At 44.6% G+C, this 26,597-nt stretch overlaps 1 protein-coding gene across 1 annotated transcript in view; it reads left to right on the top strand.

The window, feature by feature from the left end:
• The window catches only part of DUOX2 (dual oxidase 2), a 60,113-nt gene extending 37,454 nt beyond the window's left edge, over positions 1–22,659 (top strand). The window contains exons 18-33 of the mRNA XM_060282514.1: positions 1,466–1,691; positions 2,548–2,641; positions 3,292–3,467; positions 4,304–4,373; positions 6,036–6,131; positions 10,334–10,512; positions 11,150–11,380; positions 12,911–13,010; positions 14,045–14,094; positions 14,201–14,328; positions 15,076–15,229; positions 16,261–16,493; positions 18,554–18,712; positions 19,877–20,032; positions 21,350–21,478; positions 22,162–22,659. Coding sequence (XP_060138497.1) covers positions 1,466–1,691; positions 2,548–2,641; positions 3,292–3,467; positions 4,304–4,373; positions 6,036–6,131; positions 10,334–10,512; positions 11,150–11,380; positions 12,911–13,010; positions 14,045–14,094; positions 14,201–14,328; positions 15,076–15,229; positions 16,261–16,493; positions 18,554–18,712; positions 19,877–20,032; positions 21,350–21,478; positions 22,162–22,284 — 2,304 coding nt within the window. The 3' untranslated portion in view covers positions 22,285–22,659. The remainder of the gene's footprint in view (positions 1–1,465; positions 1,692–2,547; positions 2,642–3,291; positions 3,468–4,303; positions 4,374–6,035; positions 6,132–10,333; positions 10,513–11,149; positions 11,381–12,910; positions 13,011–14,044; positions 14,095–14,200; positions 14,329–15,075; positions 15,230–16,260; positions 16,494–18,553; positions 18,713–19,876; positions 20,033–21,349; positions 21,479–22,161) is intronic.
• The last annotated feature ends 3,938 nt before the right edge of the window (positions 22,660–26,597 follow it).

Below are 26,597 nucleotides of genomic sequence, written 5' to 3'. Positions count from 1 at the left end.
GTGTAGGGCTAGCGTTGGGTATAACCCTAGGCAAATTTGGCACATATTTTTTTAAGCCCCCTTCAAAAATGCAGAGCCTGATGAGCATGGCAAGAAGGAGCATGGTAGTTTGTTTCATTTCATTCATTTTTTAAAATCCCACCCTTTCTCCAAGATGTTCAGAATCATGCACATCCTCCATTTTTATCCTCACAGATATACCTTGGGTGCTCAGTGAGAGTTGGAGACAGTGGCAGGCCTAAGATTTCCCCAGTGAGATTCGAACCTGCTGTCCTTTGTGTATTCCCAGCATTCTAACCCCACCTCCAAATACTGCCTCTCAAATATTGCAGTAAGCAAAAGGGTGGGGAAAAGACAGCTAAGGCCAGCATTTCTTATTTATATATATGATTTTTATTAAATTTTCTGTTTTACATTTTAAAATACTCATTTTACATCTGTCAGGGGATTGTTGCGGCTACTCCCGAGTAAAGACGCTCCAGTCTGCTCTGTCTTTAAGAGTTTTATTGTGCATACTATTTACAGTGCAGAGACATCAGAAAACATGACTGCCTAGTCGCTCCCAGAATCTGGCAATACCGCCTTCCGGTTTCTGGTCCAACATAATATGAAAGAACATTCCCTTGCACTTCTTGCCAGAAATCTTTGCCCAAATGTGGCATGAATAAGTCATTGCTCATTCTTCCTTACAGCAGCTTGTCTCCCAGTGTGAGAACTATGTCCTTTTAATTGTTGGGGATTTCCTGTATTCTTTTTTGTTAACCCTAAAATAGAGGCACTTACATAATGCTTTCATGATCCGATTGATGTTCTGTGGAGACAGAAATCAAACCTTGGTTGATAAGTTATTTTAAACTAATATTTAATAGTTTAAGTTATTTTAAAGTAATATTTAATAGTTTAAGTTATTTTAAACTAATATTTGCAGGAGTGCCTGGCGTGCTATGGTTCATGGGGCATAGCTGCCAAGTCTCCCGTATTCCCTGGGAAACCCCCGTTTTTCCAGCTGCCCCCAGCCGAAAAAATGGATTTTTTTGTTTTTTCCTGGTTTATTCTGGCGCGGTGGCCATTTTGGAACTGGGCGGAGCATGCTCAGAAGCGACTTTTGATGCTGCTTTGTCCAGTTCCAAAATGGCTGCAGCGCAACTTCTGGTGCGGCGGCCATTTTGGAACAGGGCAGAGCAGCATCAAAAGTCGCTTCTGAGCATGCTCTGCCCAGTTCCAAAATGGCGACAGCGCTACTTCCGGTCTGCTACTTCCGGTCCAGTCCCTTATTTCTCAGGCCGGAACTTGGCAGGTATGCCATGGGGTCACGAAGAGTCGGACACGACTAAACGACTAAACAGCAACAACAATATTTGCAGAGCAGAGAGAAAGGGGCCCTGAGTTTTTGCAGCTCTGTTATTCCTGGGAAGCCTGTGAAGTCTTCTTCCAGGAACCTCACCATGTGTCTTGTCCTTTTCAGGTTCTAGACATCGACAGATTAGACGCTGGGGAGCTCAGCTTGGAAACTTCTCAGAAAGCCAAGGAAGCGTTGAAGTGTGAGCTGAGCAGGACAGAGTTTGCAGATGCATTGGGGCTCAAGCCCCAGTCTGTGTTTGTGGACTCCATGTTCTCACTCGCTGACAAAGACGGCAATGGATATCTCTCATTCCGGGAGTTCCTAGACATCTTGGTGGTCTTTATGAAAGGTGAAATGGGGTATCAGCTAAAAAGACTGGGAGGGAATGGAGCCTAACCAGGGCATTCAGAATTCTATGCGGGAAAACATTCCAGGTGTTTATCATGTGTACGTCAAGGAACATCTCTAGTAGGAGAGACCAGCAGCCAGATGGTCAATGGGGAATCATGTTGGTTCAGCAGGAAGTGAGTCCTGCTCAGCCAACGTGAGAAGCTACTGATCAGGATAATTATGGGAAGGCCAGTCCCAATAAAGGTGGGAGAGAAATTTGATTCAGTTCACATTTAACAACCAATTCCAAACAGTATGCCAACCAAAACATAGCCGTTTCTTCAAAAATTCACACCTACCCAAATTTTGCAATTTGGTCCTCCAACCAAATAATGTGTGGAAAAACCAACAGGGCAAAAGTGTGCCTAGAAATGCATATTTTAGTGAAAATAACATACAAAAATGCATTGTATCAGAGGAAATGGCTTTCTAGGAATGTATACATTAAGTGAAATTGCATTTCAAAATTGTATTCTGCACTAAAGTGCAGGTAGATTTTTATGAGGATTTTAAATAAAATTGCCAGCTGATGTTCGGATGTGAAGAACCGAATCTAAAGAGTGAAGAAAACAAGGGAAACCGAGAGATCTGCCTCATCGTCATGTGTCAGGCTGCAACAATAGTCTCTCCCACCTCCTCTCACCCACCGGTTTCCCGGAACACAAATCCCACCCCTTCAGTTATCAGTTCCTCTGAAGTTATTGTGGGGCTAGAGGATTGGGCTCTCATAAAAATTCCTTATCAAACGGGCTTTATGATAAGCATTTTTATGGTAAGTATTTTTGATGTTACTCATCTTATTCTGCCTCCACCAGGATCTCCCCAAGAAAAGTCAAAACTGATGTTCACCATGTACGATATAGATGGAAATGGCTTTCTTTCAAAGGAAGAATTCTTCAGGATGTTGAGGTATTGTCTAGTGCCGGGGACAGGAGTCTTTTTCAGCCGGAGGGCCACATTTTCTTCTCCCAAGGGCCGCATATCAGTGGTGGGCAGGGCCAGAGCAAACAGGTCAAGAAATGTAAACAGTAACTTTGTACAGCAGGCCAGTTTCTCTCTACCCTCCATCCAGCCGAGCAAAATGTGTTATCCAAGTGAAAGGACACATTCCTTCCAGGCAAAAGCCCTACAGGGTAAGGAACAAGGCCAGTGACAGAGAGTGGATTCTCCAGCCCCAGTGTTGAAATTGAAATTCACAGGAGGCAACAGTTTATCCCTAGTGGATTCTGATATTCTTTTTAAAAAAAATTAATCAATGCTCAGTACACATATGACATCTAGTATCATAAACTCTCAGCTGAGAACAGAATGCATAATGTAAGGAAAAATGAAGCTGGTAGAGGTTACGTTGTTAATGACCAGAAATGCTTGGGAAGGACTTCTGACTGCAAGGGTCTTAGTGAAGACTCAGATGTTCTGAGCCCCTTTTCTGAACATAAATTTTACTCTGTACATTTCCCATGTACCCATGCCACTTTGCCACACGGCCCTTTGATTCATGGCAGCTTTTGTAACAGGCTCCTTGTTTGCTGACCGCGTTGTCTTCTCCTGCCCCTCAGGTCTTTCATTGAGATCTCCAACAACTGCCTCTCGCGAGATCAGACTGAGAAGGTCATAGAGTCCTTGTTCAAGGAGTCGGGGTTCGAAGACAAAGAGGAGCTCACCTGGGAAGATTTTAACTACATGCTGCGAGACCACGACCACGAGCTTCGCTTCACTCACCTCTGCGTTAAAGGTAATGGAAAAGGGAGAGCCCAGGCCCTAAGCTTGGGAGGGGGGGCATGGAAAGGCAAAATTAAGCCGTGGCAGCTGAGTTTGTTAGGTAAATTTGGAATTTCCAACCCTCACAACACTGGTTGAGCGTGATTGGACTTGAAAAGGAGAATCAGACTTCCTTCTACCTCAACGATGGGCAATCTTTTTGGCTCCCCATCTCTTCCTGAAGCCATCCTGTGGGCCAACTTTGACAGGTGGGCAGGATAAACCACCTTTCAATCCTATGGCATCAATCATAATGCCCTTGCGTGGGATTGCCAAGCACCCAACCGCCAGGTAGGTGGCTTATCTGCAGGGCTGTAGCTAGGGAGCGGTGAGGTGCCCCCCCGCCCAGCGCTGAAGGCAAGGGGCGGGGCGCAAAACTGGCTATAAAATATGTCCATAAATATGTCTATAAATAAAAATATTGATTAATGCCTCATAAGAAAAGGTTATAAATAGAGGGTGAATTGAATGGGGGAGGGGTTTGAAGGAGAGGTGGAAAGAAGAGCTAATTTGTCAGTGGCTGGGGGCACAATCTGGACAGTTCTGCCAGGGGTGTAAGATCACCTAGCTACGGCTCTGGCTGTCTGGCACTTGGGTTAAGCGTCTCTTTGCACCACTGATTTCCTGCTAGAAATGCCTCTGTGTATGTCTTCATCCATCTATATTTACAATGCCACTGTGAGATACAGACTATATGGACCTTTGGTCTGAGACGCAACCCTACGAAGTTAGTGAGCTCTTTCTCTTCCCCTTGTTCTGCAAAATGCTTCATATGAACAGACATGACTTTCCTTATTTTGTCTCTCGAAGGAATTCCTGACAGATTCAGGCAAAATGTGAACAATCGAGTCTCCTTCATCGACAAGGATAGAGGCAACAAGTAAGCTCTCTGCTCAGCCGCTGATTCTCTGTGAGCCGGGCTCATCTCAAGCGCCGCCCGGCACTCGCTCCACAGATACACAGCATCCATTTAAGGCACATTTCCCCCTCTAAAGTATCCCAGGGACTGTTACCACCACCCTCAACAAACTACAGCTACAAGGATTCTATTGGGGGGGGGGGCGGCAGGGATGTGCCTTAAATGTGTTTTAAAAGTATTCCTCACTCTCCATTTTCCAGCTGAAATCCTTACCCTGCCAAAATAAATAAATAAATAATGCCTCTGCCACTTCCCCATGGTTTTTAAATGGTTGCTATGTAAGGTGTTTAAATTGGTTTGGAGGAGGAACGAAAGGTTGTGAAGATGAACTTGTCTCTGCATATTTACGGTAGTGCGGAGGTTCTTTAAGGTTAAGGTTCTTTCAACGGCACTGAGTGAATTTCCACTGTGTGTTTCCTGGAGAGAGGAGAGGGTGCCGAGGCCGTTATGCCCTCTGGGCTATTACTGTGCCAAAGAAATGTCTAACTGCAACCTGCTCATTCCTTTGAACAGTGTGCCCCACCCCCAGTATTATTGCATGGACTATGATGCAGCAGTTAACCTGAGATCTTTGTTTCCAAAGAGTAAACGACGCTAAGCCTAAGGGCACTTCCAGACACAATGCCAATGAAAGTGCTGGGTACATAAGTTGCTCCTTTAAAAGGGTATCCCCCGGCATGTGATGTTACTGTGGTGCTAGCAGCAGCCAGCCCAGACTACCAGTCACGTAGAAAAAACAACCTGATCCATAAGTCATGCATGCAAAATGACTCAGCTCCACTTGCTAGCATCTCCTTGCTGAAACCCTGGAGAGCTGCTGCCGGTCAGCGTCGAACCAACATGGTCTGGCTTGGTATAAGGCAGCCGTCCTATGTCTCTATATTTATTTTATTATATTTATACATAAAATTGCATGCTGAGGAATCAAGAAAAAAATATTCTCAAGAGTGGTGTACATAAAATCAAAGAGGGAAAAAAGGCATAAAACTCACTCACATGACAGGGTAAATGAAATCATTTTAAGACAGCATATAAAACAAAACACAGACGACCCCTGCCTAATAAATGATTCCCCAGTATAAGTGCTGCTATGTTAAACACAACCTTATGGCTGTGAAACAGATGTCATAAGAAACATCCCCAGAAACACCCTAAGAGGAATGCCTGTTCTGTTTTGTATGCAGCATTTTCCGATTATCAAACCCTTTTGTACCCCCCAACTTGAAGATAGACTGAAGGATACCTTGCCAAGGCCCCAAAACCACCAAACAAAGTGAGGTTTGGCCGAAGGGGTCAGCCTCTTTCCCTTGGCCCTCGCCCCACCCCAGCTGTCCAAACATGTGCAGAAGCGACTTCCGGTGCCGGGCTGCCAGAAATTTCTGGGCACCAGAAATTGCTTCTGCGCATGCCCAGGCATGCGCGGAGGCGATTCCAGGCAGCACTTGGCAAGTGAACGAGCAGTGAGCGGGACATTTACGGGGTATTTTACAATCCGGGGTTGCAGCGAGAAACAGATTTAAATTCGGGGGTTTCCTGCCAAAAACGGGAGGGTTGGCAGCTATGGTTCCAAGTCGTGTAATAGATAAGACTGTTCTCTGAAAGGCTCTTATCTGCTTCCTTAAGCATCATCCTAAATCGGGAACAGCCCCTGATTCTGGAAGGAGTTGCGACCTCTGGGGGAATGCCAGGGCAAGACCTGCGGAGGAGGCCAGGAAAAAAGTAAGTGTCTGATTGTATTTGTTAATAGCCTTCCAACATGACATCTATTTAGACTTTATCATGGTGATCCCAAAACAGGCATTTTCTGCTACTGTAACATTATAGAACTCCCTTCCCTCTGCCATATGTGAAGCAGAAACCATCAGTTACATCAGATCTCATGTAGAGTCATATTTTTGTCCAGGGCCCTATTTTTGTTTCTCTCCACTTTCTGAATTCCTGCTTTCCATATGCCTTTGAACTGCTGTTTTATTCTGGATTTCTGTTTTAATAATATTGAGTTGTAGCCAAGGTGTACTCAAGAGTAGGCCCAAGGGCACAAATTGACCTAAATTGATCATATCCATCAATTTCAATGGGTCTAATCTGACTAGGAGTAGTATTGCATACAGCCCATTCATTTCAATAGATCTATTCCTTAGAATTTAAAAAAGTAAAGGTAAAGGACCCCTGACAGTTAAGTCCAGTTGTGAACGACTCTGGGGTTGCGGCACTCATCTCGCTTTACTGGCCGAGGGAGCTGAGGTTTGTCTGCAGTTTTTCTGGGTCATGTGGCCAGCGAAACCAGAGCAGCGCACTGAAACGCTGTTTACCTTCCCACTGTTTACCTTATCTACTTACACTTTGATGTGCTTTCGAACTGCTAGGTGGGCAGAAGCTGGGACCGAGCAATGGGAGCTCACCCTGTCCCAGGGATTCAAACCGCGGACCTTCCGACTGGCAAGCCCTACGCTCAGTGGTTTAGACCACAGCGCCACCCATGTCTTTAGAACTTAGTTGGGTTTATTTACTTATTTTATCAGCATTTCTATACCACCTGCTTGTTAAAAAAAAATCAAAGCAGTTTTTGCAAAAAGAGTAAAATTATCAGTGAAAACAGTTGAAAACAACTATTTAAAACATTTTTTATAAAAAAAAATCCATGATTAACTAAAAACCAGATTAAAACACATGTCATCATTCTCCATATCTGGATAAAAAGGTAAAGGGTAAAGGGGCCCCTGACCATCAGGTCCAGTTGTGTCCGACTCTGGGGTTGCGGCGCTCATCTCGCTCTATAGGCCGAGGGAGCCGGCGTTTGTCCGCAGACAGCTTCCGGGTCATGTGGCTAGCATGACAAAGCTGCTTCTGGTGAACCAGAGCAGTGCACGGAAACGCCGTTTACCTTCCTGCCGGAGCGGTACCTATTTATCTACTTGCACTTTGATGTGCTTTCGAACTGCTAGGTGGGCAGGAGCTGGGACCAAGCAACGGGAGCTCACCCCGTTGCGGGGATTTGAACCGCCGACCTTCTGATCAGCAAAATCTGGATATGCTTCCCTAAATAAAAATGTTTTTAGCAGGCATTGAAAAGAGTACAGTGAAGGTGCGTGCCTGATCAAATGGGAATCTGTTGGGTCAAATGGGCACCTATAGGGTCAGGTGATCTCACAGCTTCAGCCCATTGTTTATTTTTGTTGTTGTTGTACACCGCTTATATACAGTATATATTTAATCATTAAGCAGTTTATAAAGGCTTGTGATTAATTAATTTTAAACGGTGCTACCCCGACAGCCAGTATAAAGTAATGGTTAGTGTTGGGCTAAGATTCAAATCTCCACCGAGCATGTTTTATAACCTTGAGTGATGGCACTTCCAGACTGTTGCTGCTTTTGAATGGGATCAATCACATACCGGCAAATTCAAGTCAGGCAGTGAGAAAAGCAGGTGGAAAATGCACCGGAAGATGTGGAATAACACTTGTTTGGTGCAGCATCCCATCAACCCCCCTTGCAAACAAATTGGGACGAAGGCTCAACAAATAGCCACCATTTCCTAACCTTTCCCTCAACCCTTTTGCAGACAAACAGGTCACACAGAAGCTGGTTGCTGTCCTTTCCTCATAACAAGTAGGGGAGAAATTGAATTGTTAAAGAAGAGAAGAGAGAGAACCATGTTTACTGCTCTCAGCTCCTTGGGGGGAATTAGAACGCAATGCAGCAGCACCATTCTTAAAGGCGGATAGGCATCCTTCCATGCCAAGTTTCTGCTTTGTCTGAGGTTTGGCAAGGGATGCTCACTGAAGCGCCAAAGTTGCCATTGGCATATATCCATTTTGCATGCCATTCCAGATGCCCCAAAGGTAAGATTAGGACTGCAGCCCTGTACACATTTACCTGAAAGTGAACCCCATTGAACTCCATTGGCCTTATTTCTGAGTAGACATAGGCTTCTTCTATAGCAGGGGTGGCCAACTCCCAAGAGACTGCGATCTACTCACAGAGTTAAAAACTGGCAGTGATCTACCCCCTTTTGGGGGGTTCAGGTAAAAGTTGTTGAGCTTTTTTTTAGGAAGGAGGAAGGCCCATTTTGGGGTAGTTGGATCAAAGTTGTTGAGTTTTTTTCAGGGAGGAGGTAAAATGTTGAGCTTCTTTAAGGGGAGCCACAGTTGTTCAGCTTCTTTGCAGGGAGCCAATGATCTACCAGTGATTTACCGCAGACGTCCAGTGATCTACCAGTAGATCATGATCTGCCTGTTGGACATGCCTGTTCTATAGGACCTTATGATGCACTTTTATGTTTTTATACGTGGAAAAGGAAACTTTTAAAACATACATGCAGATGGCATAATTTCTTCTGAAGCTGCTACTTCATTCTGCTGTAGTACAAAAGGGAAATAAAAGAGTCCCTGGGGCAGGGATGGGGGGTGGCAGATGTAAACATTCAGATAGCATCAGAGCTGATTGCATTTTATGATTTTTCTCTGGAATGCCCAGCCTTTGTGTGCCTATAGCATCATCATATTTCCATATTCCTGTAAATGTCTCCCACCTTATCACCCCTGCCTGTGATGCAGCACTTTGATGAGAACTGTTGTCCATTTCTGACAGACTCTCCCTTAAGCAAACACATAATGTTCATTTTATACGCTGCTGAGTTTTGTTGATATCAATGGCTTGTTTGCCTTGTGGTCAGCTTTTAGGCCACAGAGCAAAATAAATCCCTGGAAGGTATCCAGATATATCATTGTCTCACCTGTGACAAAGCCTTGGCACTAACCTCAGAGAAAGTAGTTAATGGACTTCATATTGTTGTGGTCTGAGGGCCAATATATCAATATGTGATGCATCAATCTGAGGTGGCAACACGGGCCCTTTTGGTGGTGCTTTGGCATCTTGCTGTGTTCCTAACACAACAAAGTCTTGTGACTCACCCTGCCATGACCAAAATTTCTTTATACCACGTTTCTCCAAAAAAATAAAATAAACCATACCCCGAAAATAAGCCATGCCTCAAAAATAAGCCATAGTGATAGGCAGTTTGGTTAAACTGTACCATACTTAATAATAATAATAATAATAATAATAATAATAATAATAATAATAATAATAAAGACATCCCCTGAAAATAAGCCACTGTGTTTTGTTTTGTTTTGTTTTGAGGAAAAATAACGGTATATTTCAGCTGTGATCAAGAACTGTTTCTGCAATGTAATTGAGTTGGCAAATAAACATTTAATAATGGGGCGTAATCAGTTTCTGGATTTGCTCCATCTTGCAAACATCTTACACTGGGATTTCTGCACAGTACATTATTCTGGCACTACAGTCAAATGCACTGGCAACTAATTAGCATAGATTTTATTGCTGAGGAATGCTGTGTGCATGACTAGCTGTTCTGGGATTCCTAGTTAGGTTAGGTTGTCCTGATATCTTAAATCAGTGCCTTCTAAACAACACATTAGTAAAAAAATATGTTCAGTTCCTCAGAAGGAGGTTTACATTTTCTTATGATATATTCTGAAGGTGTATTAAAGTAAGGCAATTAATTTTTACTGAGGTCAGTGGTCCATGTATGTCAATAATGTTGGCTGTACATAAAACCATCATCTGCTCTGTAGATCTTCTTTCAGCTTTTGGTTATATACATAAACTTCATAATCTTTGACAAGGTCCAAGATACTTTAAGAACAAACTTAATGCCCGTGAATATATCAGCTTGCTTTGTTCTTTCTCCGAGGACCGACTTTGTGTCTTCCTGGCCATCTCAGGTGTGATGGTGAGCCAAATGAGATGGTTTTTCTAATGTTGGTGGTCAAAGATGATGGGTGTTGTGCCCCAACATCTGGGGGGCACTGGCAGGATGGGTGGGGCTCTCCTAGTCAATTCATATCTTGGCAGCCTTGCAAATCCTCATATGGACCTTCATTCCTTTGTTACAGGCTGTCCTTTCCCCAGCCATATCTCTACACGGAGGCGCGGAGGGAGAAGTACCAGAGGAGCAAAGTTCACCAGAAAGTCCAGCAGTTCAAGCGCTTCATTGAGAATTACCGTCGCCACATCATCTGCGTGGTGATATTCTCAGCCATCACAGCTGGGGTCTTTGTGGAGAGGGCATACTGTGAGTTACCAGCCTATTTAGCTCCGCCAAGCCAACTGCTGCGCCCAGGACCTAGCGTGGCCAGCCAGGGCCGGAACTCCACCTCCTCATTCATTGAGGAAGGAGAAGTGTCTGTCTCCAGAGGAGGCAGTGAGTGGCAGCCCCAGCTAACAATGCCACCACGTACGTATCTGCTTGCAGCACAAACTAACGCCAGACTCAAAACAAAAAACAAAAAAACAAGACCCAAAACTGCTGCAAGTAGAGCTCATTAACTGCTAACGAGGGAAGTTTGTTGCTAAACTTCCCGGTCCTGCTTTTTAGTGGCTGCTTTAGAGACCCAGACCTATAGGGTCACAACTTTAGTTGCAGTGCTGTTGCTGTAAAATGAAGCAGAATAGCTCCAATATAACCCATACCCCACCCCACTGAGCACACAGTAAAAAGCAGGAGGGAAGTTCTTTCAGGGTGTGAGTATATATAGTAACAAAACATATTATTTATAGAATGGCTTTGCATTGCATTGCTCTTTCTTGGGGGGTAGTAAAGGGCTTGTAAGGCATGCCAGCATGTTTATAACCCAAGCCTGCTGAGAGGGGAGAATGGGAGCATGTAAGGCCATCGTTCCTGCAGCAAACCATTTCTCCCCTGTCTCTAGATTATGGATTTGCATTGCCACCCACAGGAATTGCAGATACCACCTTTGTGGGCATCCTCATCTCTCGGGGAGCGGGAGCCAGCATCTCCTTCATGTACTCATTCATCCTGCTCACCATGTGCCGAAACCTCATCACTTTTCTGCGGGAGACCTTTTTCAATCGCTACATCCCTTTTGATTCTGCCGTGGACTTCCACCGTTGGATTGCAACCGGAGCCCTGATCTTTTCAGGTAGATTCTGAGAGGTCCTGCACCATACCTGCCAAGTTCCTCTGGGAGAAATAAGGGATCGGACCGAAAGTAGCAGACCGGAAGTAGCGCTGCCGCCATTTTGGAACTGGGCAGAGCTGCATCAAAAGTCATTTCTGAGCATGCTCCGCCCAGTTCCAAAATGGCCGCCGCGCCAGAGTAAACCGGGAAAAAACAAAAAAATCTGTTTTTTCAGCTGGGAACAGCTGGAAAAACGGGGGTTTCCCGGGGAATACGGGAGACTTGGCAGCTATGTCCTGCACACATGCACAACTGCCTATGCACATATTGCTTGGGTTGGCAAGGCACCTCATAAAATAAAATTTTCAGGAAAAATAAATCATAACGATTAAATAATGATACGAGGAAAGTGCACAGTAAACTTTATCCACGTAAGAGCAAAATGCTGCAACAAAAAAATACAACAAAAAGTACAAGAGCTAAGATCACCCTCAAATACAGGAGCTGAAGACCACCAGCCGAAACACATAGACTGACAAACGACACCTTAAAAGACCTAAGAGAAGTCCACTTACCTCCTTTGGTGGGTGTCTTTGCAGCCAGGCCTCAAGCCCCCATGGTGATCTGGCCAGGGGGCAGAGACTGGCGCCCTGCTTGCTGGTGCTTGGCCACACCGATGCAGCTGGGTGGGGCTGCACTCGGGGAGCGGGTTCAGCTGGGCAGTTCGGCGGGGGATTTAAAGCACAATGCGGCGGGGAATCGCCCTCTCTTGCCCCTCGCCGGATCACTGCGGGTCATGGGGCCTTGGCACACAACAGAAAAGTATTTGCTGAGTACCAAAAGGAGAGCAATGTAGGTGAGAAGTGAGGAACCTGAGAAGCTGCTTTGTAGTAAGTCAGTGTTGTCTACTCTGACTGGCAGCAGCTCTCTCATGATTAACGCTGTTTTGTAACAACAAAACAAATGCTTGCTTGGTAAGTGGGACTTTCCCTACATTTCATTTCTGCTACAGCCCCTTCCACCTGCCAGAAAAGCCACTCCTGAGGTTTGTGGGTTCCAAACCAATTTGTTAATTTCCATTTCTTCAGTTTCTCGTTTTTCCCGTCTAAAATTCACTTTTTCACATTTCCACAGCCATCTGCCATTTTTTCAAAAAATAAAAAATCCTGAAAATTCTTCATTTATCTCGCCTAGTTTTATTTATTTCTCCTAATGAACACATCTTGCATGCAGTTTTGATTAATGCACACATTTTTGCAAGGAACTTGTATTAATAGAATGCATTTTATGTTGTTTTCACGGTTATTTTTTTATGCATGTTTTCCCCTAATATAGTCATTTAATTTATATATATTGTTTGGAGGGAAAACTGCACAATGAAATTCAGAGAAGTGCAACTTTCAAAGAGTTAGCTGTGTTTCAGTTCAAGGACTGTGAATTTGCTTTTTTTTTAAAGAAAAGAAAAGAATGCAAACAGCCTGGAACAGATTTGAAATTGCTTTTATAATTGTTGCTGTGGATGCATTCTCTCACTACTTTTGCACCCTGCAGTTCTGCATACCCTGGGCCATATTGTGAATGTCTACATCTTCTCAGTCACCCCTCTCAGCGTCCTATCCTGCCTCTTCTCCAGCACCTTTACAAATGATGGGTAAGTTGGGAGTGCCTTCTCCCCCTTCATACATAATAGCTGAAGAAGAGCTGGGCAACCCAGATGGCTGGAGAAAGAACGGAATACATGATCTTTGAGCATTTGTGCAATTAGAGCTTTTTCTTACCATGGGAAGGCCCAAGACTTATTTGGTGGATTTTGACATATCAAATCAGTCTTGTGAATACTCCAAAAGTCCTGTCCAGGCAATGTTCTGAAAAGGTGCATTGAAACCAGCTGCATTGAATCGCAGTCTGCACATACCCTGTTTTCACAAGATGGCTTCAACTTGGGCCCAAAGGAGAGGTCAAGATTCCCTGCTTTAAAATAGCAATAATGATGACTCATACATGACTTCTGTAAAGATCAGTGAGTTGCGGAGGTATTCACCCTTTCCTCTCTGTACTATCCCCCCAGTCTGTATCACTGTGCCTCCAAAACTTTTATTTCACTCCCACCCCTGTATAGTAGGCAATGACTTTGGGGGGAAAACCGCACAGGGCAAAGGCAAGGGTTCACCTTCTCTCTTGCAGTTCCCCTCTTTTCAGTGCCCTCGCGTGGAGCTGCTTATTTCCAAAAACAACAACTAAAATAAATAAAGGTGGCACTGTGGTTAAACCACTGAGCCTAGGGCTTGCTGATCAGAAGGTCGGCGGTTCGAATCCCTGTGACGGGGTGAGCTCCTGCCAACCTAGCAGTTCGAAAGCATGTCAAAATGCAAGTAGATAAATAGGAACCGCTACAGCAGGAATGTAAACAGCGTTTCCATGTGCTGCTCTGGTTTGCCAGAAGCGGCTTTGTCATGCTGGCCACATGACCTGGAAGCTATACGTCGGCTCCCTCGGCCAATAATGCGAGATGAGCGCGCAACCCCAGAGTCGGTCACGACTGGACCTAATGGTCAGAGGTCCCTTTACCTTTACCTTAATTGTAAATAGCACTTTCACACTAATAGGAGTCGCTTCGTTGTTCCAGTCTATGTTGCTTGTGCTTATCAAGGCTTTACATTGTGCCATGATTTCTTTTCTTTCCAGGTCACAGTTTCCTCGCAAATATTACTGGTGGTTTTTTGAGACTGTCCCAGGTAAGGGCAGGTGGAGGTGTGGGCGGGCTGCAGCAGCAGGACCACACATGGTGGCCGTCTATTTTGACACGAGTCCCTCTTCCCCCCCCCTTTCTCTCTCTCACAGGCATGACTGGGGTGCTGCTTCTAGTTGTCCTCGCCATTATGTATGTCTTTGCAACTCACTATTTCCGGCGAATCAGCTTCCAGGGGTTCTGGATCACTCACCATCTCTATGTGGTCCTCTATATCCTGGTAATTCACTCTGGAGCCCTGCCTCTGTCCTAGTGCAATTGTAACAAAAGGCACACCCACACACCATCCATTTAAAGCACGCACAAAGCTGCAGTTCCCAGCACCCTTAATGAACTTACAGTTCCCAGGATTCTTTGGAGGAAACGGTGTGCTTTAAATGCATTGTGTGGATGTGACCAAGTGCAAACAATACACAATGTGTCAGGATTTGGGGGAGATTAGCATTTGCAGTTTCTGCAATGAGGAAGCCCACATTCTCCATCCTGAAGGAGCGTCTCCACCCCCATCGTTCTGCCCGGACACTGAGGTCCAGCGCCGAGGGCCTTCTGGCGGTTCCCTCCCTGCGAGAAGCAAAGCTACAGGGAACCATTTCTCATTTAGAAAATACCTAAAGGCAGCCCTGTTTAGGGAAGTTTTAATCTGTGATTTGATGTATTTTAATGTTTGTTGGAAGCCGCCCAGAGTGGCAAGGGAAGCCCCGCCAGATGGGCGGGGTATAAATAATAAATAAATTATTATTATTATTATTATTATCCTGCTGTGCTGGATGGATCAATGTTCTGGCTCGGCATGAGGCAAGTTTGGATGTTCATGGAGGCTTCTGGGTAGAAATACATAGCTCTTTGCTTGTGCGAGATCCTTTGGTGCTCTGCCTGCCCACTTGAGAGCACCGTTGTGGAAGAAGAGGTTTTTCTTTTCCGCTCAATGCAATATAACTGAAGTGTTGGGTTACGATGTGTCCTCCAGGTTATCATCCACGGCAGCTACGCTCTGATCCAGCAGCCCCGCTTCCACATTTATTTCATTGTCCCAGCCCTTATCTATGGGGCAGACAAACTCATCAGCCTGAGCAGGAAGAAGGTGGAAATTGCTGTTGTGAAGGCTGAACTTCTCCCATCAGGTACAACTTAGAAGTCTTCTGGTGGTGGCCCCCTCTCTCTCTAAAATACGGCAGGAGGAACTTCCTATCCTTGATGTATCACTAGTAACATCTAAGACAAGTGAGGAACAATTTCCAGCCCAGGGACCACATTCCAGGCAACCTCCCAAGAGTCACAGGCCAGTGGTGGGTGGGGCCAGATGCAGAAGTGGGTGGAGCAAGGAATGTAAAGTAGGGTGTGTTCTTCCACAGACCCCTCACAGTCCTTCATCTGGACAAGCAAGAAGCCCTGTCAGAATTCACGGACACATTCCAGCCAGGCAGAAACACTCCTGATTTGAAGCAGGGCCAATGAGGGGGTGTGGCCTGGAGAGAGGCGTGGCCTGGAGGAACCTCTGAGGGCTAGAGAGCTCCATTTGGCCATGGGACCTGAGGTTCCCCACCCCTGATCTAAAATGACCCTCCCCTCCCTCTTTGGCTGCCATATTTGTCAGTGGCAGGAGCTGTTCTTCAAGGCAGCAGGGCTTTCTCAGGCATAGCTGCCAAGTTCGGGCCTGAGAAATAAGGGACTGGACCGGAAGTAGCAAACCGGAAGTAGCGCTGCCGCCATTTTGGAACTGGGCAAAGCAGCATCAAAAGTCGCTTCTGAGCATGCTCCGCCCAGTTCCAAAATGGCTGCCGCGCCAGAATAAACCGGGGGAAAACAAAAAAATCCGTTTTTTCGGCTGGGGACAGCTGGAAAAACAGGGGTTTCCCGGGGGATACGGGAGACTTGGCAGCTATGTTCTCAGGGGAGGGACAGGGAGGAAGGAAATGCTCCTTCTGGACAGGAACAACTCTGACAGCAGGAGCAGCTTAGGGCTCTTACTGGGCCCAGACAGGGGCAGCTCAGCCTGCTTAGCTGGGATTCGAGTGGACGGTATTGGGACTGGATATCTTTAGCTGAGATTCCTGATGACTAGATGACCCTTGGAGTCGCTTCCAATTCTGTGATTCTATGACTTGTGCCTTAATGGCAAACATGCTCAGGCCTCTCCTTTTTCTTGGCTCAGGAGTCACTCGCCTCCAGTTCCAGAGGCCCCAGGACTTTGACTACAGGTCTGGGCAATGGGTGCGGATTGCCTGCTTATCTCTGGGGACCACTGAGTACCACCCCTTCACACTGACCTCTGCCCCCCATGAGGACACATTGAGCCTGCACATTCGAGCAGCTGGGCCTTGGACAACTCGGCTGCGGGAGCTTTACTCCCCGGAAAGCGTAGCAGAAATTGGCAAATATCCCAAGGTAAGGCTATAACGTCTTGTTCTCTCCACCTCACCCACCCTGGCGTAGATTTATAGCCCCGCGGTACAGACATGTCTTCAATAGGTACTTAAAAGCACTTGTGCTTTCTGGTTCCAACCACGGAATTGCTTCCTCTGCTGCCAGTTCAGAAAACAAAGCAGGGAAGAGGAATCTGTGGCCCACCAGATGTTGCTAGACTACAGCTCCCATCATCCCTGACCATTTGTCATCATGGCTGGGGCTGATGGGAGCTGGAGTTCAGCGACACCTGGAGAGCCACAGGTTCCCCATTCCTGGCAAAAAGCCATCCCTCCAATGTTGATGTTTAGTCGTTTAGTCGTGTTCGACTCTTTGTGACCCCATGGACCATAGCACGCCAGGCACTCCTGTCTTCCACTGCCTCCCGCAGTTTGGTCAAACTCATGTTCGTAGCTTCGAGAACACTTTCCAACCATCTCATCCTCTGTCATCCCCTTCTCCTTGTGCCCTCCATCTTTCCCAACATCCAGGGAGTCTTCTCTTCTTATGAGGTGGCCAAAGTATTGGAGCCTCAGCTTCAGGATCTGTCTTTCCAGTGAGCACTCAGGGCTGATTTCCTTCAGAATCAGGGTGGATAAAAATCAATGATTTTTTTAAAAAAATCAAAAAAATCGGATTTTTTTGATTTAAATCGGATTTTTTTGATTTAAATCGATTTTTTTGATTTAAATTGGATTTTTTTAAATAAAATGCTTTTTGAGGAAAACGTATTACCATCCAAAGGTTATTCCATCATGAAATAAAGATTAGTTTTTTAATTATGTAGTATAAGGTTGTATATGTTTAATTTTTGGGGTAAATAAATTCCATTAATCCATTCACCTCTTCCAGAGGTTTTTGTAAGATTATTGGGCAGTTTCTCTGCCTACAAGATATTATCACAGGTGCTTGGTTTACTTTTGCAGTTCTCAAAACTGAATTTGACTCTGTAACAGAGATCACATGCCTCTTCTTCACAGCAAAAATGTTATAACATGAACAGAGTTGAGAAAAAGACCTTAATCCTATTGTTCTACAAACCTATGAATACAGAAGCAACCCCTTCAGTGCTAAGTTTCAAGAAGTTCAGTGAATAGAATAGAAACAATATTTTTCTGATTGTTTGGAGTGGACAGTATTTAAGTTTTTCATGTGTAGGCTGGGCTGACAGTCTAAGTTTCTTAATATATATATATATTGTTTTTGTTTAGCCAAATTAGTTAACAAACATGGATGTTTGTTTAAGCAAATAACATTTGCTGAAATGTTATTGTTTCAGTTGAATAAATCTATTTAAATTGTTATTATTAAGGTAATGATTATTTTTCTCCTTCCTAAGTACAACAGTAAAGTTGTCCAAATATGAATGATTAACCTATTAAACTGGGGATAAAAAAACTAATATGAAAAGTTGTTATTCTAAAAATCTTCATCTACTTGCATAATAAAGTTATACCAGCAAGAATTAGTCTTTATGATTTAAATCAACTATGATTTAAATCAAGCCTTACTGACTAGTGATTTAAATCGTGATTTAAATCGTGATTTAAATCAGTTTGATTTAAATCAAATCCACCCTGTTCAGAATGGATAGGTTTGATCTTCTTGCAGTCCATGGGACTCTCAAGAGTCTCCTCCAGCACCCCTCCAGTACCTACCCAAAACTATTAGTTGTAGGCAGAAGTTGGCTCTTGCTAACTAGACTCAGTGGGAGTCATCCAAGCCGTGCTGGCTCTCAGGCTCCCTGAGTGGGTCCCCCTTCCTCATGTCTCATGAAATGTTTATTCTGTTCCCCTCTCCTTCTGCAACCACTGCCTTAGGAGACCAATGTGCACCTATGCTGTTTTTTCTCTCTTGACCATGCCACTCTTTGAATGCTAAGACAGGGCAGGGCAGCAGGCAGAGACACCAGGGAGGAAAAGGAAGTGATCCAGCGGGCACCCTTCTGGGGTGTGGGCTCAGCAGCGGCTCAGTGGTGCCAAGCTCTGGTGCCAGCCCTGGGAGCAAGTGAAGTTTTCTTTTCATCTCTCTCTTCCCTCCAGCTCTACCTGGACGGACCTTTTGGAGAGGGGCACCAGGAATGGAACAAGTTTGAAGTGTCTGTGCTGGTGGGAGGAGGCATCGGGGTGACGCCCTTTGCTTCCATCCTCAAAGATCTCGTCTTCAAGTCATCAGTTGGGTCCAGGATCTTGTGCAAGAAGGTGAGGTTGAAGGAATGGAGAAGTGGCTGGATTCTTGTCCTTGCTAGCCAGTGAGTCAGTGTTAAGGGGCTTGGTGTGGTTCTCAAAGCTTAAGATGTGTCTCCCATAGCAGTTAGCAGAAGAGATGTGAACTTTACTTTGAGTCCTCTTGCACCCTTTAAAAAATATATCTGGAGAACCTAATACAGAGTACATATGCTGCCGCCACCATCCTGTTCCTATGGAGGTTTTGTGGACTATATAAGTAACAGAAAATGAGCAATCATGTTTTTTTCATAGTTTCCCCTGACTTTACAGTCTCTCCTTTGCAAGCCTTAAACCAAACTCCCCCAAGCTGGTGCTGACCAAATATTGTAGGACCCCATTTCCCAGTAGCTCCAACCAGCATGACCAATGGTCAGAGATGATGGGAGTTGTAGTCCAGCAACATCTGGAGGGCACCACATTCGCTACCTCAGCCATAGAAGCTTCAGCATGCTTTCCCCTAACACAGGAATGCTTAATATTCCCACGTTGAAGAACGTGTGATGTATAATCACTTGGATTTGGACCTAGAAAACTGAAGGAGTTGCAACTCTACTGAGCTTAGCTTGGTATGCACAAGCAATCACTGGGCTCGGGTGAGACGATCCAAAAGGATCACAGCAAAAGGATCACATTCAAACTGCAAGAAAGAAGATTCCACCTAAACATTAGGAAGAACTTCCTAACAGTAAGAGCTGTTTGACAGAGGAATTTGCTGCCAAGGAGTGTGGTGGAGTCTCCTTCTTTGGAGGTCTTTAAGCAGAGGCTTGACAGCGATATGTCAAGCCATATTTGATGGTGTTTCCTGCTTGGCAGGGGGTTGGACTGGATGGCCCTTGTGGTCTCTTCCAACTCTATGATTCTTTGATTCTAAGCGATGGTGAAATGATAATGGACGCAGAGGTCAAAGCATGAAGTTCTGACATGGCCCAGTGGGGTTTCCTAGTGCAATTTAGAAGACCAAGGGAGGTCAATGACAGGCCTCTAGATTCAGCCCATGGAGTTGATAGGATGAGAGGGGACCAGGTGAGTGGAGAGGTTTTGATGCAAGAGCTTGGAAGGGGAGCCCCTTCAGCAGTTGCTGGTGTCATTTCAGGGGATTTCTGATAACGGCCTTGTTCACTTTCCCCTTGTTCCCAGATCTATTTCATTTGGGTGACGCGGACTCAGCGGCAGTTTGAGTGGATGGCCGACATCATCCGAGAGGTGGAGGAGAACGATCAGTGCGATCTGGTCTCTGTGCACATCTACATCACACAGCTGGCAGAGAAGTTTGACCTGCGCACCACCATGCTGGTGAGCCCCTACGTGCAAAAACTGCAGAGCAGCCAGACACAAGGCCATAGTTGCGGAAAACCTGAATTGATGTTTGTTTTGATTCCGCTTTAAAGAGCAGGTTTTCACAGGGAAAGCTCGGGGCAAAATAGAAAAGAAAAAAATGCTTGGACACGGAGTGTTAAAGTGGGGATATCTCCCTGGAAGGAGCAAGGCAAAAGGTTAAGTCTGGATAAGCCCTATGACGATAAAAGCAAAAGCACAACACCAGTGACCTTCCAGTTGCTCCTGCTGTTTCTTCTGCCACACGAGAGAAAAGGTGCTGCGCACGATTGACAAATACTAGAGCTGGTGTAGCATAGTGTATATGAGACTGGCGACAATTCAGGAAATCCCTGGTTTGAATTTCTCCTTTGGCATGAATGCTACTCAGCCTCAGTCCCTGCATTTGCAAGATAGGGAGCAGAATAATAAGAATGCCTACCTTAAAAGGCAGTTGTAAGGCTTGCAATTGTGTGCAAAGTGCTTTGAACATGTGAAAGTGATATACTCTACAAGTGTTAAGTATTATTAATTAGTAGGTCCTTCTTTTATGTATAAAATTCAATATTACTTTATTTATATTTAATAACTTTAGACCTATTAGCTGAGCTGTTCTGGATGTTACCTTATTTTATTTTTCCCTCCAACCCACATGCATTTTTTAAATTAAAAAAATCATTAGTTTATGCATGAATTTATATACCACTTTTAACTTCCACATAGTTTCCCTCCCTGAAGCAGTTCACGAGGATAATAAAATAGTGAGAAGAAAATAAAATTTAAACCCACAATTAACACTGAAAATAGCAGTGTCATAAGCCTCCGAACATGAAGAAGTATGGAAAGTGTGTCTAAACAAAACAGTTTTAACAATCTTTCTGAAAGTGGGGAAGGAGGGGATTAAAGAAGCCTTCTGGAAGATAGAGTTTCCAAGCCTAGGTGCAGCCACCAAGAAGGCCCTGTCCTGCATTTCCACCAAGCACACGTGAGACATTGGTGGGATTGTGCAGCAGAGCCTCCCCAAAGCTCCTAACAGGCAGGCAGAGTTGTGGCAAAGCTGGTGGTCCTTCAGATATTCTAGACACAAATTGTATATTACGTTACGTTAGTATACCCATAGATCTCCACATCACGTTCCTGGCTACATGCCTGGATCAGAACATTGCTTGTTCTAACAAGACCTGCTTCTACGTTGAGGGATCTAGAACCACAAGGTGGTGATAATGGTGGCCGTGGACAGTGGGTTCCTTCCCCCAACACAAGCCATACTCTGACCGTCACCGTCTCTCTTTCTAGTACATCTGCGAGCGGCACTTCCAGAAGGTCCTTAACCAGAGCTTGTTCACCGGCCTGCGCTCTGTCACCCACTTTGGGCGACCACCATTTGTCCCTTTCTTCTGCTCACTGCAAGAGGTCCATCCTGAGGTCAGTGCTGGCAATGGGCAGAGGGCTCCTGTGGGCAGTTGGGGGATTCAGTTTTGTGCATTGCATATTACAGGCTTCATGCAACTCTTATGCCAAGCGTGCTTGCTAAATGGAACACAGGAAGCTGCCACCTCCGAGCTCAGATGTTTGCTCACTGAGATGTTTTCCCCATCATCTGCTCCCTGAGATTATTTTAAATTGGAATTCTAGGGAATGAAACGGGGGCTTTTCTGCAAGCAAAGCAGGCCAGGAGCCACAGAGCTATAGCCCCTTCCTGAAAGGATGAGGAAGGCCACCACAACAAGCTTTCTAAGGAGTAATTAGCAGTGCTGCCTGTGACGCTTCATCGCTTAGCATCCCTCAGGTACAGGGGAGAGAATTTGATCCAGCCACTGGGTCAGATTCCTATCTCTCCTGCTGTTGGGACAAAAAGAGACTCTTACTGAGGAAGTGTTGGATTACATCAGGTTCTGCACTGACAATGTAACACAGAGGCGCCGGATAAAGATCTACCCAAACAGGAAGCCCTGGATGACAAGGGAGGTACAGCGGTTGCTAAAGGCAAGAAATGCTGCTTTTAGAAGTGGAAATAGTGTCTGTTTCCTTTCTCTCCTCTCTTCTGCTACTGCCCAATGTGTTGGGTAATACCTGGTGACCAAGTTCTTTTGGTTTGCCGTTTGCAGGTGAGGAAGATTGGAGTGTTCAGCTGTGGCCCTCCAGGCATGACCAAGAATGTGGAGAAAGCATGTCAGAAGATCAACAAGCGTGATCAAGCCTATTTTGTCCATCACTACGAGAACTTTTAGCTCTTTAGCAGACTCTGCTGTGCTTCCGGGCGTGGATGCCCATCTCCCCAACCAGCAGTCTTCTTTCCAGTGTGCATTGTTGGACAGTAGTTTACATTGGATTCTTACTTTTAGCACCATAAGGACAGCCGTATTTTTTTATCCCTGTGTAGAATTTTAATGCCTCTGATGCCTGCGAAGTTACTGCTGCGTGGACTGGAAACATAGCTCTAGCACTCACTGGTTTGTGTGTAGATGGAAAGTGATGTGACAGCCTATTCATGCAGCATTAGTGCAATTGTAAACCAGTGTGAAATTGGTTTAATGGTCGAATTTATCTTAATGCTGCCAATGTTTTCAAGTGTACATAATTTTTACCCATATATTCAATAAACATTTTCCAATCTTCCCTAAAGCTATGTTCTTCTTGTTCTCTTATTCTATATGTTAAGTCTGCAAGCTGTGCATATTCCATCAGCTTAAGTTCCTATTTTTCTTTGGTTGGGACCTCACTTGTTTTCCATTTGGGGGCTAACAAAACACGGGCTGCAGTAGTGGCATACATAAATAACCTTTTATGATGGATGTTATAATGTAATACTGAACGGCTTAGTTTTTGTAAAATATGCAGGGATTTATGATATGCAAAATGAACCATGGAAAGAGAAGGGAAGTCATTGATATTTTAAGAATGTTTAAATGAGTACAGTATTCAAAATTGCAAAACAGAAAATTTAATAAAAATTATATATATAGGTTTAAGGGTCAAGGCTTCCTGCAAAGAACCCTAGATATTGTAACTTTTTCAGGGTGTTAGTTGACTCATTTAGGAAAACTCTTCACAGGGATGGGGAATCTGTGTTGTTGGACTCCAACTCCTATCAGCCCCAACAGTAACTGAAATGGTTACGTAGCTTTTACCCGCTTAGGTGTCTGAACATCACCTAACTGCTTTGTTAGGGCTTGAGTTTGTTCACCTTTGTCATGTTTAGCTGATGGCTTTCACCTTTAGAAGGAGACTTATGGTGGATAACTCAGTCAATAACTACTACAGAAACAGTTTAGCTCTGAGGACCAAATGCTGGAGTCTAACAGCCAGTGATGTAGTGCAGTAGGAGCTTGGGGGAGAACAACTTTGGTACAGTTCTTTCTTTTTTCTTTCTGCGGAAAGTTCAACGTCCATGATCAGGAGTAGTGTCTGCCAGTGTTGTAAAGTGGAGTGGTTATAACTAGAGGTGCATGAATCTGCCAGTTTTGGTTTTTCTTAATCCCCCCCCCAAAGTCTTAAATTCAGTTCACATTTCTACACCCTTCTGCAATTTTTTTTAAAAGTCCTCATGAAAATTTCTCCCATCACATTTTTGTCTGCAATTTTGCCTGATTATACGTATTTCTGCAAGCAATTTGCCCTAATATACCGTACTGCATTTTCGTAACTTATTTTCACTAATATGAGCATTTCTATGCACACTTTCCCCTGATACAGCTTTTCATACCCACTTTTTGTTTGGAAAACTGCATCACAAAATTCAAGGAAGTGCAAATTTCGAAGGATAGCTGTATTTAGGTTCACATATTGTTTAGGTAAGTGCTAATTACTTGGGTCCACATGAAAAGTCAAATGGAACCGAGTTTCTACCTCATCCCTAGTTAGATTATAGGGCATGCTGTATTCATTAACCAACCTGACAATAGCCTTTCCTATTAAAATACACAAACGTTCTTCACATTAAACAAATATTGGGGGGGGGGGGAACACGGTTGTCCTACTTTCTGTTGGAGCCTCAACAGCATGTGATATGCCAGGCTGTGCACTCTACATAGTACCTCATGTTTGTAGCTCTATTTCCATCCTTCCTCCATTGAACTCAGGGTGCCACGCATTGGAATGACTGGGTACAGTTCCAATAAGCTTCCAGTGACTTTACAAAATAAACCCAACCTGAGTAAAATAAACCCAACCTGCACGGCTAGAGCTTCTTGCCATTCAGACAAGTGTGATGGGCAGAATATGGTCCTGAGAACACACCATCCCCCAAAGAGGACAACCAGCAGCATGCTCTGTACCTGACCCACAATTCCTCCTTAAAACTCAAGTTTGCATGCTCTTGAAACTCAAGTTTGCATGAGAGCTTGTGGACATAGCTTTGGGAGTCCAGATCCAGTCTTTGCAATGATTCTTCCATTGAGGAACCTCTGTGGCCCATCCTTTATTTCAATGAGCAGGAGCAATGTCAGGCAAGACTTGCTCCAAAATGCTGCTTTTCTCCGACTTGCCCTTAGCTGGCCTCTTCCTTGGCAAGGCCGTCTGCAGAGCTGTTCCCATTTATGGCTTCTTGCTGGGAGCAGCTGCTATCCCTGCCAGCTCATGGGACGGCTGTTGACTAGCTCCTCTTGGGCTAAAGCCACATTCGTAAGCCCTGGGGCTCTTTGCTGCAAGGAAGGGTTATAATTTTCTAGACCAAAGGGCAGCTGGGCAAGTTCAGTCAGGATTCACTGCTTAATTCAGAGGAGCTCAGGGTTTTGCGACTATTTCCACAGAGTTGAGCATCCTAATCCCTTCAAATCCATGGGGCTTAGATGTTTGAGGTGAGGGTGCTGGGTGCTTTTACCCATGTGGCTTAAAACATTTTGCCCTAATTGTTTTGTTCTCCAACTGGTTGGCCATGCAAGCAAAAAGCTCATGTTGTCAGACGCTTCCTCTGCCTCTCTTCCACTCTCTCGGCATGTGGTTTCGGGGGGTCTGCAATCTGAGCTTAAAGGGCCGGCCCTGCCAATAAGGCAGAGTTGAAGCCACTGCCTCAGGTCGCATCCATACCATACTTTCAAAGCACATGTCTTCCCCTCAAGAATCCTGAGAACCAACCAAGGAGGAATGGCAAATCAAAGTAATGAATTATTGCAATTTGGCCAAGAAATATGAGGAAGTAAAGGGAATAAAGAAAGAAGATAGTGCGAAAAATTGGAAATCATTTATGGATTATATTAAGTGCCAGGCGGAAAAACCAAATCTATTACAGGATTGTTAAACGCTCAAATGATAACATGGCAGAGAGAGAGGAAAAAGAGAAGAGAAAGGAACAGGACATAAAAGGAAAGAAATAGGAAAATAGGATAGAAAGAATGTACAAAAAGTTGTAGAAGATCAGTAAAATAAATGGTATGTTGTTGGAAAAGAAACTAAAAGGTGCAGATACAGATAAGAAGGAAAATTGATAAGACAGTTTAGTGAAGGTTGAGAAGAAGGGGAAGGGGTGGGGGGACGGGGGGGGAATTAATAAAATAAATTGGTAAGGATCTGATGTATTTTAAATGTTGACTAACTGAATGGACGTATATGTGTATTTCGTTGTTTTTTTGTCTTTTTTGTTGTTGTTTTTTGTTTTTTACCTTATCTTTTTTTGTATATTTGTAGATTTTGTGTAATGATTTGCAATAACCAATAAAGTTTCTATTAAAAAAAAGAATCCTGGGAACTGTCATTTGCCCCTCACAGAGCTCCAGTTCCCAGCACACTTAACAAAGCTCCGGTTTCCTGGATTAAATGTATGGTGTGGAAGGTGACCAAATTTGAGCAATTTGTGTTAGGATTTCTGGAAGAGGCATATGCAGATTCTGCCCTTTCTTCATCTGGAAAATGAGTCCACTGTGGATAGCTGCTCAATTTGTTCTGGTTTGCAAAGTGTTTTGAAGAGGTGGGTTATATAACACCTGAAACTTGTACAAGCTTTTCTTGTCAGGCACTAGGCAAGGGAATGGGCCCCTCGCTGGACATCACAATGACATCAGGGCACCTTTGGAAAGAAAACGTTTTTGGCTGCAGAGCAAAAGCTTTGGAAGCTCCTTTCAAAGAGCTATTTCATATGGCACCTGAAAGCAGCTTTGCAGGCAAAGGTTAGCAGTGCCTCCAAACATCCTTTCAGCTGAGCCAGATTTTTTTTTAACCTGCCCACACCTGGATGAAAAGGTTGGTAGAGGTGCAGAGACAGCTTGTAACTGTATTCAGTGTAACATAAGAATGACCCTTTGGCCTATTGTTGTGAGGTAATCTCAGTTTGTCTGATTAACACGAAAAACACCTTTATCAGTGTCACTGTAACCTTTATGACAACTCCCTTAATGAGAAAAGAACAGATTACTCACTTATTGACTTGTCTGTTAAAAAGGCTACGCTGGGCTACCCATGCTCCGCATTTCTGGTTTGTAGCCTAACAAAATTGGAAAATCTGTGTCAGTGAGCCACAGTGAGACACCCACAAATATGAGTTATCCCTCTCTCTATTTCTTCCTTCCTTCCCTCCCTCTTCCATCCTTGATAAAATATGGGGGGGGGG

Source organism: Zootoca vivipara, chromosome 14, assembly GCF_963506605.1.
Source record: "Zootoca vivipara chromosome 14, rZooViv1.1, whole genome shotgun sequence".
Classification (NCBI taxonomy): domain Eukaryota; kingdom Metazoa; phylum Chordata; class Lepidosauria; order Squamata; family Lacertidae; genus Zootoca; species Zootoca vivipara.
This window is presented reverse-complemented; position numbering and strand designations above follow the sequence as displayed.